The following is a 16,644-nucleotide window of genomic DNA, read 5'->3' as shown; positions in this document are numbered from 1 at the left end:
CCATTGGTTCAACCTGATCCTTCAGCATCCAGCAGGGAAAGCATAGTAAATATATGGTATTTAATTTCGAGTGGTTGTGTGATTCGTCATTACACAGAGCATCCTTACACTATGAGAGGAGATGGTTTGTACAAATGACTATAGATGAGAGTGGAAGCAGTGTTATAAAATGAGAGAACTCTTTATAAGAAAACACATTCCAACACTGCTCTCAGCTTCTGCTGATAGAATGCTATGTTGCTTCATGTGATCTTAGTTCAGTTATGTAGATCCAGTAACTGAAAGGTGAATGGAAACCAAGAGCCGCAGAGATGTGTTTTCTTTTGTCGTATTTTTTTTTTTTTTAAGGAAAACAATGAAAAATTCTTCCAAGCTTGTAAGGACTTTAAGTGGCTCTCTTAATATTGATTTCCTGTTTGGTAGTCCATAGTAACATTTCTCCCTGCTTTAATTAAAGGCTCTTGAGATCTGTCAACAAAGAAACTTTGTAGAAGAGACAGTTTACCTTCTGAGTAAGTAGCACTTGTTCATTTTAGTACCATAAACATAGAAATGGAGTGAAAATTTGTTGTAAAGCATGTAAGAAGGGACACTGATTTTGGAACAAAGTGACAGACATTCAGGCCTAGTTTCTATAAAAATGTAATACATGGAAAAGGAGATTCCAGAGTGTGGTTATTGGAACCATGCTTCTAAAAGAACATTTAGCAAATGTGTAATAAAAAAGCATCAAATGTATCAAATTTCACAACACAGATTAAAATTGTAGGTGAGCTAGCAGATTTAGGCTTTTGGGTCCCATCCTTTAGTGTATAATTTAGCTTGGATCACCATACACTGAAATGAAGCAATTCTTATTTTCAAAACTCACATCCTTAATAATTAGACATGGGGCTTTGGAACAAGAGCAAAGCTTCAGGTTGTATTGCAGCTCTCCGTGCTCCATCTCTGGCACCACCTCCAGACATGGCAGAGCTTGTGTGTGATGTATACCAGGAACTAGGCTTCTTCACTTTCCATAATGCATGGAAACTTCATGAGGAAGCTGTGTGGGGGCTGGTGACATGCAGCATAGACTAAATGTGAGGATATCTCTATCATCATGTCCCTACCCACATACCATGTTTCTCACACCACTCACTGTCATTGGCTTCTTTGGCCTTTGTTGAAAATGAACCCAAGTCTCCTAATTTATGTATGGAGTAGCAAATTCATTGATGTTCAGCATCAGCCCTAGAACTGTCCAATCATGGGATCTACTTTCCTTAGGAGAAACATTTGAGGCTGTATTTTCTACTTGAGCACTGTTTGGGGCTTCTCATCAAAACTCCAAGTAGCTTATCCATTTACTTCTTCCAACTGTGATCCTCCAAGAAGTATCTGTTTGAATTCATCTTTATCATAATGTCTTAGGAGCAGTATATGACTCATGGCCCTTTACTGGTCCCTGCATGGAACAAGAGAGAGGTTAAATATAATAAGCCTCATCCAGACAGTTGGCCCTCTAGTACATAAGGCCTTCTACATGAAGTCTAATAATAGCTTGTGAAAATTAGGAAGTGCCAAGGGATTAATGAGCACAATATGCATACTTATTTCTGAGGTTTTAAAAAGTCTTAACTGTATCAGAATTTTAATCTAAAAGAAATTGCATGCCAGAATGCAAAAGACCCAGCTCAAAATCCAACTGTATAATTCAGTGGTTACATAATCTTGTCAAGTTACAAATAGTATATTTCCTCATTTTGAAAATAAAAGTAATATGTAATTTTAAGGCCAGGTATGTTGGCACATGCCTTTATTTAACCCTAGTACTCAAGAGGCAGACACAAGCAGATCTCTGTGGATTTAAGGCCAGCCTGGTCTACATAATTAATGTCAAGTTAGCTAGAACTACATAGTGAGGCTGTCTCAAAAGCAAAGGAAAAAATGTTTTAAAATATTCATTATTTTAGGCTGGAGAGATGACTCAGCAGTTAAGAGCATTTGCTGTTCTTCCAGAGGGTTCAGGTTCAATCCCTAGCTGTAGCATGCTACATGGGAGCACATTCCAATTTTGTAACTCTGGTTGTAGGGGATACAATGCCCTCTTCTGGTCTCTGTGGGCACTAAGCACGCACGTGGTACAAGTACATACATTCAGCCAAGATACCCATGCACATAAAGTTAAATAATAAAAATATAAAAATAAAATAGGGATTAAGTAAAGCCTCCCACCTAAAATCATAGTGTGATTAAATGATGTCATTCACATAACACCATCTAATGAATACTCTACACAACATGAACACTCAATAAATAAGAAATATTTATTTGGCTGTCAAAGATAGGAAATGATAGTTTTGTGTAAGAAAGTCATCTGTAGTCTTTTCTTTCAATTGTAAACCAATTAAGAAATATGTTGTTCTTTTTTAAAATGATTAAAGTATTCCACACTTCCTCACCCCATATAGGTCGAATGGGAAACAGTCGAAGTGCCCTCAAGATGATCATGGAGGAATTACATGATGTTGATAAAGCAATTGAGTTTGCCAAGGAGCAAGATGATGGAGAGCTCTGGGAAGACCTGATTCTGTATTCCATCGACAAACCACGTAAGCAGAGAGACCATTTGACTATAGAGTTTTTTGTCAGTATATATGATAGCCTATTGTGTGAGGAAGAGTTATCTCAGGGTACATTTAGCTAAAATTATGACCAAGTGGGTTGGTGGAGAGGTTTAATCCCTAGGTCCCACACAGTGGGAGGAAACTATAATCCCTTAAATTGTCCTTTAACCTCCACACCCGTGTACCTGGTGGCATGTGAATCCTCTCTCTCTCTCTCTCTCTCTCTCTCTCTCTCTCTCTCTCTCACATACATACATACATACATACATACACACACACACACACACACACACACACACACACAAAGAGAGAGAGAGACAGAGTATAAATCAATATAAGGGAATAAATAGATGAATGTAATAATGGTAAAGCATACCCAGTGAGTCCAGCAGGGTAAGTTCTGGGGAGTTTTACTCCTCCCATGCAGAATGGCCTGAGCCTTGCTCTGCAATCCTGAAAGTTAGGAAGAGCAGGTAGTTAAACAGTTTACCATCCCTTCTACAGCTCTGATGATAAAAGCCATGAGTCTTGGTTTGGCTTGGTTTGGGTTTGTATACAGAGGGGCCCTCAGCGTGAAATCTCGGAGCCTTTTCCAGACTATGTATGAAAACACATAACTTACTGGATGGTAGCCATGGGTGAAGTTCTGAATTGAAGTGCTGCCTTTTACAGCCCATTTTATCAACACAGTGCTGAGAGTTCCTAAGTGCTGCTGCTCAGCTCAGCCATCTGCGTAGGCTTTCTCATCTCCCTGCTGCTTTGTGATTTGGTTAGCGGCTGCTGTTGGTTTGTTGTTATTGTAAGTTAGGGGGCTATACTCTCATGAAAGTAGCTTACAGTTAAAATAGACCTTGAGGATTTTCTCTCTTGAAACTATAAGGAATCTAACATTGGATTGGAATTTGAGTTCATTATTTATGAGCTTCATGGCCCTGGATAAATTAAATAGTTCACTTCCCCTGTCTGTAAAAGAAAGACACAATATATGCTAACCTTGAAAAATATTGAAGTATATAATAGCTGAGTGCTCAGAAGTTCTCAGTGCTGGTTGCACTTTGACAATAAACTGATTTTGAAGAAGTGTGAATAAAGGTAACCATTTAACTTTTCGTAAAATGTTCTCAGTTTCTCCTTTATGTCTTAGAGTCTTAGAGCAGTGATTCTCAACCTTCCTAATGCTATGACCTTTTAATACATTTCCTCATGTTGTGATGACCCCCCCAACCACAAAATTATTTTTGCTACTACCTCATAACTAATCTTGCTACTATTATGAGTTATAATGAAGATATCTGATATGTGGCCCCAAAAGGGGCCATGAACCACAGGTTGAGAAACATGGTCTTAGAGGAAATTAGTTCTTAAAAGTGCAATTTAAATTTATATTTGCAACAAGCTTGTTTTACATATCAATCCTGGTTCCATCACCCTCCCCTTCTCCCCTGGACCCTCCCAACCCCAATCCCATCCACTTTCTGCTCCTCAGGGAGGGTGAAAGGATGGGTTCTTAAGAGTTTCAGAATTCACATTTTTAACACTTACTTTGAAGAAAATAGGTTGTTACTTTTGGTCTAAAGTTGAACTGTGAACAAATAAAATGCATTTTAATATTGCTCGTGTGTTTTTGTTTGTTTGTTTGGGTGGTTTTTTGTTTTTGTTTGTTTTGGGTGTTTATTTTTGTTTTCCTAGACATGATTTCTCTGTGTAACAGTCCTGGCTGTCTGGGAACTTGCTTTGTAGACTAGGCTGGCCTTGAGCTTACAGAGATCTGTCTGCCTCTGCCTCCAGAGTGGCTCATGTGCTATTTTTACATGGTGTTTTGTAGCATTTATTACTGGCTTGTTAAACAACATTGGCACACATGTGGACCCGATTCTACTAATCCACCGTATAAAGGAAGGAATGGAGATCCCCAATTTGAGAGATTCCTTGGTTAAAATTCTGCAAGATTATAACTTGCAGGTAAGTATTCTTAGACAGAGGAGCCTATGAGTGAGCAGGTTCATCTGTTTCTAGATAAGTAAGTCTAAGGTACTTAGATGCCTGTCAGACTTCGCAATTCAATGTTTGGAAACCTGTTCAAATGAAGAAACTGCAAACATCTCAGCTTAAGGAAGCCATTTGATTCCTCACTCACCTCCAGACTTTCTCTTGAGAAGGTATTTTTCACTTGTGTGGTAAATGCACCATAGCATTAAAGAGGGAGTGAGAAATCTTGCGCAGACTATTTAAACAGGCCACAAGATGTTCTTAGAGAAAATAAATATTGTATGCAATTTGGGAGAATGAGCTATATCTTTAAACACCCAAATAATTTTCCTTGCAGCCATCAAAGGCTTTTGTTATCTGCAACATGCTTAAACATGGGATCTAATGAGCCCTAACATGCATAAACATGGAATCTAACGAGCCTTGACTGGCATGATGGTGCTACTTTATTTCCCCTTTAGGTCAAAATTTGTGTTAAAAATGGAACCCATTATTTTCAGATAACTAATTAATACACTAGTTACTAAGTATCCTAGCCTTTCTCTTTAAAAGATTGAACAATGAATATGTTTCAAAATCCCGGTAGCTTCCTTAGGAGTTGGAAGTGTTTAAAATACACTTACTTTTAAAATGCAGACCATACTTTCTACAGTCATTTGAAAATGTTTGTGTTGTAATGGATGAACTTGCTTTCCTGGCAACAGTAGACATTTTTCAGGTTGTAAGAAGAACATTATGATGCAGGTGAATCAGATTACTGGTCACTGTGAAGGGTGCAAAGTAGAGAAGTACCTGTGAACTCAGGGAGATGACACCAAGGATCAGTGAAAAAACAGGCAGGAGGGGGCAGACCAGAGGGACAACAGTTGTCCTCTGGAGTGTGACACTATTTCTGTAGCATTTCCATAGTTATAGTGAACATCTATTCAAAAGGGGGAGAGGGGTAAAAGTGGCTGGAATAGAATTAGGTGAGAAATTGAGAGGACAGGGCCTTATGGAATCAACTGAATGGACTCTGAGAAATGGCTGGTATGGGCAAAGGGGAACTACAGAGGAAATTCCAACATCCTTGTGATCTTCAGGGAACTGATTTATGACTGGAAGGAACAACTTGAAAGGAGGTTTTTTTCCTGTAGATGGAAGTGAACAGTCTGGAACCTACACTTGCCAGCACTGTGTAGGAGATGGATTAGTGAAGAAGTGTGTTTTCTGTTGAAGCAAAGAGACTGAGGGCCTGTTCCTCAGAGCCTAACCTTATGCTGGTATTTATGGCCAGTGGCCTTGGGGGGGGGGGGGGTCAGATGGCACTAGAGAGATTATTTGAAAGAAAAAGAGGAAGAGAATGAGAATTTAGGAACAAGCTAATAGGGAGAAGCGCCTACTTTTTTTTTTTTTTTTTTAGTTCTCCAGTGCAGAACAGTGATCCAGGCAAGGAGGCTGCCATCTCAGGCTTGCAAGTGGGCTTTGGAGGAAGTAGGGCCAGGAGCCAACTAGCAATACCCTGTATCCTGCACTTTGTTTGGCCCTACTTCCTGAGGTAGAGCAGGATATGCTTGAGGCTTCAAATTGAAATGTATGAAGAGTGTTTTTAGACCACCATGACACCTCTACCAGGTGTCATGGATTCTTAGTCTAGTGTTTGGAGCTGGGCCTGAGGGGTGAGACCATGCTTCCATTACCAGCAGCGGGTGGTGCGGACAAAAGCACGGACACACCCTCCCTGTGCGCTTCTCTTGAAGCTCACATACACTGTTGCAGTCTCCCTCTTCATCCACTTCCTGTGAACAAATTTGCATGGTTCTGGCAAAGTTTTAGATCTAAAATGAACATTTAATATAAAAGTCATCCTCTAAAACAGCTGGTAAGTCGGTATCCTATCCCCCTAATTATAAATGCATAGACAGCGTTCCTTATACTGTGGGAATGTGCAGGTGGGTAGTGATTTGAGGAGATCCAGAGTTATCCTACCACTGGGTCCAGAGAGTCTTTGTTATTCATCAGTCCCTGGGTAGAAAAACTATGAGGAAGAGAAAGGAGCAAGGAGTTGGGGACAGAACCACAGAGATTATTACACTAGTGCTGCCCCACTGGAGCTCGGCCTCTCCCTCCCCCCTCCCTCTCTCCCTCTCCCCCTCCTCTCTCTAGCTCTCTTCTCCTCCCTCTCTTCTCTTCCCCCTCCCCCCTCACTCTCTCATTTTTCTTTTTCTTTCCCTTTCCAGGAGAAGCTCTGCTCATTTTTATTAGTGGCCATTTGTTTATCTTCATCTAAGCAACCTATTGGGGTAGTCCTAAAACTATGCCAGCTCTCTTTGGAGTCTCTGGCAGTTCCCAGAAGGTTTTCACAGACACACTTTTATTTCATTATATCGGTCTTCATTTTTTTTTTTTGTTTGTTTCTTAAAACTACAATTCGTGTTCTGATTTATAATAAAAGAGTACAACACCCCCCCATAAGTCTTCTAAATTTGAGGGAAATATTACGATCCATGAATTTCCAAGAATCCTATGTATGAGGTAACAGTGACCCTAGAATATATAAAGACCCTTCAGACATAAAGGCCTGAGGTCATATGTCACCGGTATGCTGTCATACACCTTCTCAATGTCCTTTTTAAACAGATAATTCATTGAATGCATACATCGAGGAAACTTACAGTGTAGCATTGTAATGTGGGCAGCTCTTAATTGAAATGAGAGGGAGGTAGATCAAACCACTCTCCCGATGTTGCCATTTCATATTTTCTAACACAGTAGCTCTCTTCAAGTAAAAGTTAGCAGGGTTGAGCATGCTCACTGCCTCAGATACAGGTGAGGTTAGGGAAATGGAAATCAGAACCTTTGTAACTAACTACTTGGTTTTTGATAGATGTTTTAGGTTCATAATGGGCCTCTAATTAGCATTAGCCCTACTGCTCAGAATAGAAGACTGAGGCTCCAAAAGGTTAATGACTTGCTGGTATGTACAGATGCTGACCTAATTTTAAACTCAGTTACTGAGAGGGCCTACCATGCCCTTTTCATCCAGGACAGCATTAGCTCTAACAGGTAATTCATAAAAAGCATCTGCCAGTTAGGACTACTTCCTGGCTTCATATGTAACACTTTGGAGAAAGCAGCAAACCTGTTGGAAAGGGTTCCTAGGAGGCTGGAGGTGTGGGGACCGAGCCCTTGTTGAGAGCAGAGGCTTGAGCCTGTACTGGTCAGCATGTGTTATTTTACACCTGAGGACTCTTGTCCCAGTTGCACTGTAGTTATCTCCAAGTCTACAAACATTTTCCTATGCTTACATTTCTTACTTAAAATTGAAGAGACAGTCAATTTAAAGAAATCAGCAACTTCTTTCTTGTCTGCCTTTGGGGGCTGGGGCATGAATTTCTTTTTCACTCATATTATCTAACTTCTCTCTCTTTTTTTTTTTTTTTTTTTTTTTTTTTTTCCTGAGTTGGTTTTTAAACATGCAAATCCTTGAAATAAGCTTTTGAGACCAAATGGACTTTTTTCTTTACAAATAATTTCAGTTTGGTCTTATCATCATATCTAAATGACACAGGTGGCCTGTGTGGGCCAGCCATCCTTTCCTTGATTCATTTAGTTCATATATACTTTGTGTTTTATACGTTAAATACAGTCATGATTTTAAAGCCTTTTTAAACTGAAAAGTAGACCTTTACGTTTATCTTTCCCATTTTTCCCCCTCCCTGCACTTAGTTATCTTTGGCAGTAATCCAAAAGAGCAAAGCATTCCAAGTAGAATTGAAGTCCCATGACACCATTGACCTAGAGGAGGCTGGAAGTGAGGAAACTCCTGGGGCTTGAAGGCCAGCTTGCTGGCAGCCATTTGCATTCTAAGGAGAAGCACGTGCAAAGTGAATAAAGCAAAGCCAGCAAAATCCCAGTGTTCAGAGCCTTTTCAAATAAAAACTGCAGAAACTTGGCAGTTTTTCTGGCACATTCTGCACAGCAGCTGTTTCTAAGGAGCCATAGTGACTTCTCTGGTGTGTGCTTCTTTATTGATTTGTGAATTGTGAATTATCTGCGAGGCTGCAGTTTCCTTTTTACTTGGGATTATTATCCATGGATGTGTGCTATAGAGGAATCAGAAAAAAATACAGAGCAAATCTAAAGTCTCAAGTTGGTTGTCAACGCCATAAGTATGTGCTCATTGAAATTTACCATAGACTATGTCCAGTTGCAGCTTGTTTCTTTGAAACAAATCATGAAGGGGAAGTGGAAAGGAACAAGGGTGGTTGAAAGGATGAGGGAAGAAGTTGGTCCTTAGGTGTGTAATCTGGGAAAAATAGAAGGAACTTCCATATGGAAGAACTTCTGAAAAGGTAATATTGTTCCTTCTGAGAAATGCCAATAAACATTTTTGAGAGAGAAACTAGTGTTATGAAGTTGATATGAGACAGTAGTTTATCTTGGTAGAGTTCTTAAAGTCAATAGCGTTACTAAGCAGGGTTGATAATAGTGTATCTACTTTTCTCCAGGTGGTGAGGTGTCATCAGGACAAAGCTGTTTTAGTTAGATCTCATAGGCTTGTCCCTTTAATACGACAATCACTCTGAGAGGCCAGATCCCACTGCCTGAAAGCCCTCCCTGGGATGGTTGCCTACTTTGTTGTGACTTTACAGCTCCTAATTTACCTGTCCTATCCTGAACCCCTGGCTCTGCCATGTTCCTGTCAAGTAGGCCAGTCCAGACAAGGTGGAGGATTTCCACCTTGTCTTCCTTCACTGGCCTCCCTTGGTTGCCCGGAACTATTGCAGATGTTGAGTCAAAAGACTCTCATTTTCTGACAACTACCTTATTAGCATCATGTCAGTTACACTTACAATCCTTTCCTATGTTTCTAGTTTAGAGCTTTGGATTTTGATAGAATTGGGTAGAAAGTGTCACTGCAGTTTTCCTTCCCATGTGTTCTTGACAACTGAAAATGTACCTGGCAAATACTTTCTGTGAGCAGGTAGGGTGTACCTGCATAGAAATGCAGTTCTAGCAGAAGAGTCCTTAGTCCTTTGGCTTTGCTGTTTTCTTTTTTCTTCCCCCCCCCCCCCTTTTTTTTTTAAATTTGAAACAAGGTTGTTTTTACATGTCAATCCCAGTTCCCTCACCCTTCCATCCTCCCTTATCACCCCCACCAAACCCCAGCCCCTCCCCTTTCTGCTCCCCAGGGAGGGTGAGGTTTTCCATGGGGAGTCTTCAAAGTCTGTCATATCATTTGGAGCAGGGCCTAGACCCTCCCCTGTGTGCTGTTTTCCTTACCACCTGTGGTGTATGTGTTCCAGGGACTGTGCCCTCCATTCCTGCCCAGGCAGTGTGCTTCCTGAGCCCTTCACCAGAGGGGCTGAAACTGAGTCTTATTATTTTGATATTGGATGACAACAGCATCATGTAATTGCTAACCAATTTTTGGAAAGTTTGCCAACATCAATATTTTGTAGATAATTTTTTTGGTGTATTGTTTTTCTCCTTTTTCTTATATGCTATATGATTTCTATTTAAAAAAAATATTTTTAAAAGAAAACCAAAATATGTTACATTTCTAGTAGAATCTGACAGAGAAGTTAAATCTAAGGAGCGTGGTACATGCCTATAAACCTATTATTTGGGAGATTAGGCCAGGAGTATTCCTGCATATTAAAACACATTTTCATGAAAATGATAAGAAAAGCAGGAGGAGAGGCCCTCTACAAGTCATATCAAAGTGAACACGAGAATATTAAAGTCATGCAGTCTTGCTTGTCATAACCAAATACTGGAAGCCATAGGGGCAGAACTGTAATCATCAGTTCTGGTCCTGAATGTGTCATGTCATATGATTTGGGGGCAGCTTCTAGCTGGATTCATGCAGAGCTGATGTTCTTGTGGTTTGCCATGGAGGACTGTGGTTGCCTGCTTACCCCACTCCTATTCCCAGTGGTGTGAATTTGCACTTGTGGAAGAAAATCGCACATCTAAGTTTAGAACTGAGAGTAACGTCACTGTGAAGAAAGCCAAAGGGCACCAGAGCACTTACAGTGACCCATAAGCACAGGTAATCACAGGACTGCTCTGCACACTTCTCATCTGCACCAACTACTGTCTGGCTCATGGCAGACCCAGCACATTTGTCAGAGGGTAGATGAGTTTATTAAATTAATAGATGGCTTTGGAAAGGCAAGGTTTCCATCCTGTGCAAAGATCTGAAGGTTGGGCTATGTGAGCCATTCAAGGACCAAAGTGCCAGCAAGCAACAACATGTAAAGTGCAAATGCCTGTGAGATAACAGTAAAATTTTGGTGCAGGGTATTTTCAAAACTTTAGGATTTGTACTTGATTTAATAATATCAAACTATGGTCATAACAACAAATAAATAGCCAAGAATAAGGCCTGGCACACTTGATAATGTTTGGCAGGCAAACCAATAAGTGCCTCTGACATTTTCTGATTCCTCAGTTAGACACTCCTGATGTTTGAGTTACTACTGACTGGTCTTTTCTTTTCAAACATGCACATTAGATTCTGCTTCGGGAAGGCTGCAAGAAAATCCTCGTAGCTGACTCTTTGTCGTTGCTGAAGAAAATGCACAGAACCCAAATGAAAGGTGTTCTGGTCGATGGTGGGTAAAGCTGAAAGAACATTCAGAGCCCTGTGCCATGCTTTCCAGAGAGGCCAGGCAAACAGAAATGTGCTTAACTGCAGTGTGTGTGTTTTCTTACAGAAGAGAATATCTGTGAATCGTGCCTTTCTCCCATCCTCCCAACAGGTAAGATGCCTACAGGGGAAAGCATCGCCCAAAGGTTAAGATTTTGAAATTAGCTGATGAGTGCCTGTAAAACTGTGTGACATTACAATTGAGGAAGGATGTCAGTCCCTTCCCTGCTTCTGTGAATTCTGCTGCTGCTGACTGCAGACCAGGGTGTGTCAGCATCTTGGAGCTTTGCATCAACCCACTGCTGGCCCTGCCACAGGGCTCAGAGTTCCAGGGAGTGTGGGCTTGAAAGGTGGTACTTCTAATAAGGTGATGCTAATGGATCTGGTTAGGGGCCCTTCTCTGAGATTCATCAAAAGAAAGGCAAAGCAAAGTGAAAACTTAACCATCCAGATATTTCAATTCTAAGGGAAAAAACCCATGTGGATATCTGGGGAGCACTTGATGAGTGGCTTCAGGTTCACTGTAGTTCTAGGTGCCCAGTCCATAGCCCACCTTGGTGGGAACAGCATTCAGCATCAAATTTGACTGACTCATTGATAGGTAGAGGCTTCTGTTCCTGTTTCTTGGTGGAATACCATACATAAGAAAATGTTCTTTATTGAAAGTCATTCTGACATGAGAAAGGAAGCTCATAGTTTGATAGTAGAAATCAAAGCATGGTTTTGAGGATATTTTAATATACAAATCAGCATGGAAAAGTGCAGAGACTTTGCTGCTCAGTTAGCTGGTATTAGGAAGTATTCCATAGCAGAGGAGCATGGAAGTCATTTCACACAAGCTCTGTCCCCAAGGGAGCAGGGTTTAAGTGCTTCTGTAAATCAAGGTGCTTTAGGTACTTTTCAGTGGAAAGGGGCCAAGGATGCTTCTGTGGAGGGCACTAGGTCTTACCTGAACTAATCTGGCCATACAACAGAAGCAGATGAGAGGCCCTGACCAAACAGAAGTATAGTAAAATGCAGAGCCTGGGGTCCTGACCCAGTTCTGCCTCCAGCCTCAGTGTGAGGTCTCGGTGAAGATAAAGTGAACTGAAACATTTTATCAAGCTACAAGCTTGATTTCATTATCTGAATTGTGGTCAAGACACACATGGGAATACATACGTTCCAGTTTTTCAAATAAACATCACAATATTTGCTGTGAAATTATCCTGCACTGTAGTGATATACTATTTATGATTTATTAAAGCTTTTCTGATGACTCAGAAAGCAAAATCAGCCACAAGCCATAGAAGCCACACTTTAAAGGCACATACCTTTAATCCCAGCAGCCAGAAGCTAGGTGGTAGTAGAATACACCTTTAATCCTAGGACTCAGAATTAAGAAGTAGACAGATCTCTGTGAATCCAAGGCCACCCAGATCTACACAAGATTGATGCAGTCCTAAAGAGAAACACCTCACACAAAGACGATTTCATCACCTGGGATCACATGCCTTTAATCCCTGCATTGGTGAAGTATGTAAGACAGGAGCAAGGTCTCAGTATGAGGCATTCATTCTCTAGCCACACTGAGAATAGGAACGCCCCAGCCCTTTTTAGAGGTAAGAGCTCTCTGGTAGCCTGGCTGCTTTGCTTCCCTGATCCTCAGGTTAAACCTAAATATCTGACCTTTCTGGGCCTTTTATTTTTTGTGTTACACTGCACTGCTCATTTGGCCAAACAAGTAACCTGAAAACTATAGTTCATAGCAAAGTGATTCTAGTACCAGCGCTGTGCTTGGGCTCCTCACCCCAAGATGCTTTTGTAAGGAAGCCTCAAGTGTTGCTGTTGCTGGGAAATCTGTTCAGGGCTGGCTGAACCATCTCCTGGTCTGCCTGTTGCACTGAATTCTTCTCCTCTGTTTCCAACCCTTTGCAGATGCGGCTAAGCCCTTCAGTGTGGTGGTCTTCCACTGTCGACACATGTTCCACAAGGAATGCCTACCCATGCCAAGCATGGTACGTTGTCAGCTTGACACCTATCAGCTAAAAAGAAACAGATCAAATAAGACTAATCACAACTACACTATATCATCTTTATGGATCTGGCTTTCTTGATTCTATTAGACAAGACAGTTGGTCCTGTAGCTCTTGCTGAATCCATGGTTGTGCATCCATGGATTGAACCAACCTTGCATCAGCAATATTGAAGAAAGGGTACATTGTACTAAGTATATACATTTTTCGTTTCTTGTGTTTATTCCCTATACAAAACAGCATTACATTGTATTTAATATTGTAAGTAATTGGAGAGGTTTTAAATATACAGGGACTATAATTAGGTTATGTGCTTTTGTAGGCAACAGTGATCTAATTCTCTGTCCAGTTACGTTCATATAACACCAACAAAACATTTCTTGGTCAAGAAAGGCTTTATTTGCTTACAAGTTAGAGTCATCATGGAATGACATCAAGGTGGGAATATAAAGGCCAGAAATGAAGCAGAGATCATGGATTTTTTTGCTTGGTCAGCCTGCTTTCTTATTTAACCTAGGACCACATGCCTAGGGGTGGTACTGCCTGCAAGGCTTGACCCTCCCACATCAATTATTAATCAAGAAAATGCCCCACACACTTGTCTACAGGCAAGTGTAATAGAGGCAGTTCCTCAAAGAAGGTTCCCTCTTCTCTGGTGGCTATAACTTGTTATAACTTGTGTCAAGTTGAGGAGATGGGCGGGGCAGGGGTGGGGTGGGGTGGGGGTGTTATCCAGAACAGAAGGAATTGCAAATTGCATAGCTATGGATTTTGGTGTGTGAACAGGGTTCTGGAATCCTCTCAGAGTTTGACTTTTCTTTCTTTCTTCCTTCCTTTTTTTTTTTTTTTTTTTTTTTTTTTGTCATAAAGATATCTTGTTTACTTTCCAAATGTGAAATATATAGTATAACATAGAATTGTGCCCACTTCAGTGAAATAATGCTAATGACTTCACTACTGGGCTGTGATCTGTGTGGTAGAAAACATTTGAAAGTAGTGGAGCTTTCTCAGCCTGCCTTGTGTGGCATGGTGCTGTTACCCCCAAGGCTGGTTTTGCTGTAGTATCCACTTTTTTTGCCTGTGTGTGCAACTACATGTGCATGTGTTTGTGCATACACACAGAGGCCAGATGACTACCTCAGATGTCATTTCTTAGGAGCCATCCCTTTGCAACAGGGTCCTATCAAGTCATTCAGGCTAGCCGAGCAGTGAGCCCAAGGACCCATTTGTCCATATGCCCCAGCACTAGATCAGAAGCACATGCTACCACGCCTCATTTTGGTTTTGGTTTTAACATAGGTTCTGGGGCTTGAACTCACGTCCTTGTTCTTGCACTTAACCAACTGAGCCATCTCCTCAGTTCTTTGAGTTTTAGAGTGACAGTAGAAAGAGCATGTTGGAACTAAAATGTCTTGTCCGGAGCAAGGAATGATATTTAACCGCTTCAAAGCCCTCCACCCCCTGAATGATGCTATAATCATGTTTCTGGATATGAAGGGAGACAGTTGTTTAACCCGTGCTTTTTATTTCTTTTCAGAACGCTCCTGCACAGTACTGTAACATCTGCAGTGCTAAGAGCCGTGGACCAGGAAGTGCCATCCTGGAGATGAAGAAGTAGCCCTGCGTGCTTATCAGCCTGCCCTTCGCTACTCTGCTCCATGTGGCTGTTGGGCCACAGCAGCCGTGTTGACATCAGTGCTGTTCAGGGATAACCTGTGCTCTGCATCAGTTGCTCTAGACCTACCTTCCAGAAACTTCTTCCTGTCACTGACACAGAAGTCAGGGCTATTCCCATGCTGTAAAATATTTGGATTCATAATCAATGTTTCATGATTTGTTTCTTTGGTTGCATTAGTTAGCAAATAAAAACCTAAATCTCAGAGTCAGAAATGACTTTGTGACTTAGTCACACCACCAGGTCTGAAGTGCACTGCTGAGAACTGCCCCAGCTGTCTGAGAACATCAGTGGCTGCAGCAGCTAAAAGCTCTGCGGAAAACAAGTCTGTCATTCCTGGCTTCATTGTCTATATGTCATCAACTGTGGTTCACTTCCTAATACACATTTAATGAAACACTGAAGACTGTCACTCATTCAGTGACATATGGGAATACCATTAGCTGATATCCTGCAACTTTATGTTTGATACTTACATTCCATATGTTCTGACTAGTAGAGTATCTGGTCCTATCAGGCACTCAATGAATAAATGTTTTCCTTATCATTATGAAAACTTTATTGCAAGTAAACCAGTGCCCTGTAAGAAATAGAGGTGAGTTTTTTGGCACCTTAGTAACTGAGGAGCTGTGGTTGATAAGTCAGGAGGAAGCCAGTGACCCTGTCAGAGCTAGGTGAGACTCTCTAGAACAGTTGGAGGCTCAAATGCCATGGACAGGCTTGGGATATGCACTGCCTCTGAGGATTGCCTAACTGCCTCCAAGGATGGGGCAGGCATGTACCTCACTGCCTCTAAGGATGGGCTAGGCATGTGCCTCACTGCCTCCGAGGATGGAGTAGTCATGTGCCTCATTGCTTCAACTTTTTGTTGTTTTTAACATTTCCAATTTAATGTAAAGACTCTGCTTATTAAATGTTATTTCTTCTTTTGCTGTTTAGAGCAGGTGCATGTCCAGGAAAAGTCTCACAATTTATTAACAAGAGGAACTAATTCCAGCACATTTTACTTTCGAGGTTAATTACACTAATTATTAATTACTAGATCACATTTGGACAAGAATCCCTAAGTGCAGAGAAGGAGTAGTAAGTTGTTTTCATTCTTAAGTAACTGAGCTGAGATAAAGTGTGTTCATTCCCTTCTTCAAAAATGACCTTTAAAATCTCCAAAGTAAGATTATGTTGTAAATAGAAAACACTACCCCGCCTCCCTGGATGACTTTTCCTTTTGAAGAAACTGTGGGAGATAGTTGTACTAAAGGATAATCAATCCTTTCCATTATTCACATTTACACAATGGAATACTACTCAGCAGAAAAAGAAATAGAATCTTGAAATTCACAGGCAAATGAGGCAAATGGATGTAACTTGAAGAAACCATCCTGAGTGAAGTAACCCAGTCACAAAAAGAGGAACTTGGTATGTACTCACTCATATATGGATTTTAGACATGGAGCAAAGGATCACCAGCCCATAATTCACACCACCAGAGAAACTAGGATACAAAGAGAAACCTAAGAGATTCATACAAGGTCCCTCACAGAAGGGGAAAGGGATAAGATCCCCTGAGCATATTGGGAATGGGGAGTTTGGGGTGAGGGAGTGAGTGGAGAGGGAGTTGGGAGAAAGAGAGGGGAGGAGAGGAGAACATGTGTGACTAGGAAGATTGAGTCAGGGGATGAATAGACGAGAGGAAAAGAGAGAGAAAGAGATACCATAATA

The 16,644-nt window shown here is 41.1% G+C and overlaps 1 protein-coding gene across 1 annotated transcript in view; it reads left to right on the top strand.

Annotated features, from left to right (window-relative positions):
• The window catches only part of Vps41 (VPS41 subunit of HOPS complex), a 144,336-nt gene extending 128,864 nt beyond the window's left edge, over positions 1-15,472 (top strand). The window contains exons 23-29 of the mRNA XM_051194665.1: positions 458-512; positions 2,454-2,594; positions 4,435-4,571; positions 11,101-11,200; positions 11,303-11,347; positions 13,153-13,232; positions 14,788-15,472. Of these exons, the coding sequence (XP_051050622.1) occupies positions 458-512; positions 2,454-2,594; positions 4,435-4,571; positions 11,101-11,200; positions 11,303-11,347; positions 13,153-13,232; positions 14,788-14,868 (639 nt within the window). The 3' untranslated portion in view covers positions 14,869-15,472. The remainder of the gene's footprint in view (positions 1-457; positions 513-2,453; positions 2,595-4,434; positions 4,572-11,100; positions 11,201-11,302; positions 11,348-13,152; positions 13,233-14,787) is intronic.
• The last annotated feature ends 1,172 nt before the right edge of the window (positions 15,473-16,644 follow it).

The sequence above is a fragment of the Phodopus roborovskii genome, unplaced genomic scaffold (assembly GCF_943737965.1).
Source record: "Phodopus roborovskii unplaced genomic scaffold, PHOROB, whole genome shotgun sequence".
Classification (NCBI taxonomy): Eukaryota; Metazoa; Chordata; class Mammalia; order Rodentia; family Cricetidae; genus Phodopus; species Phodopus roborovskii.
This window is presented reverse-complemented; position numbering and strand designations above follow the sequence as displayed.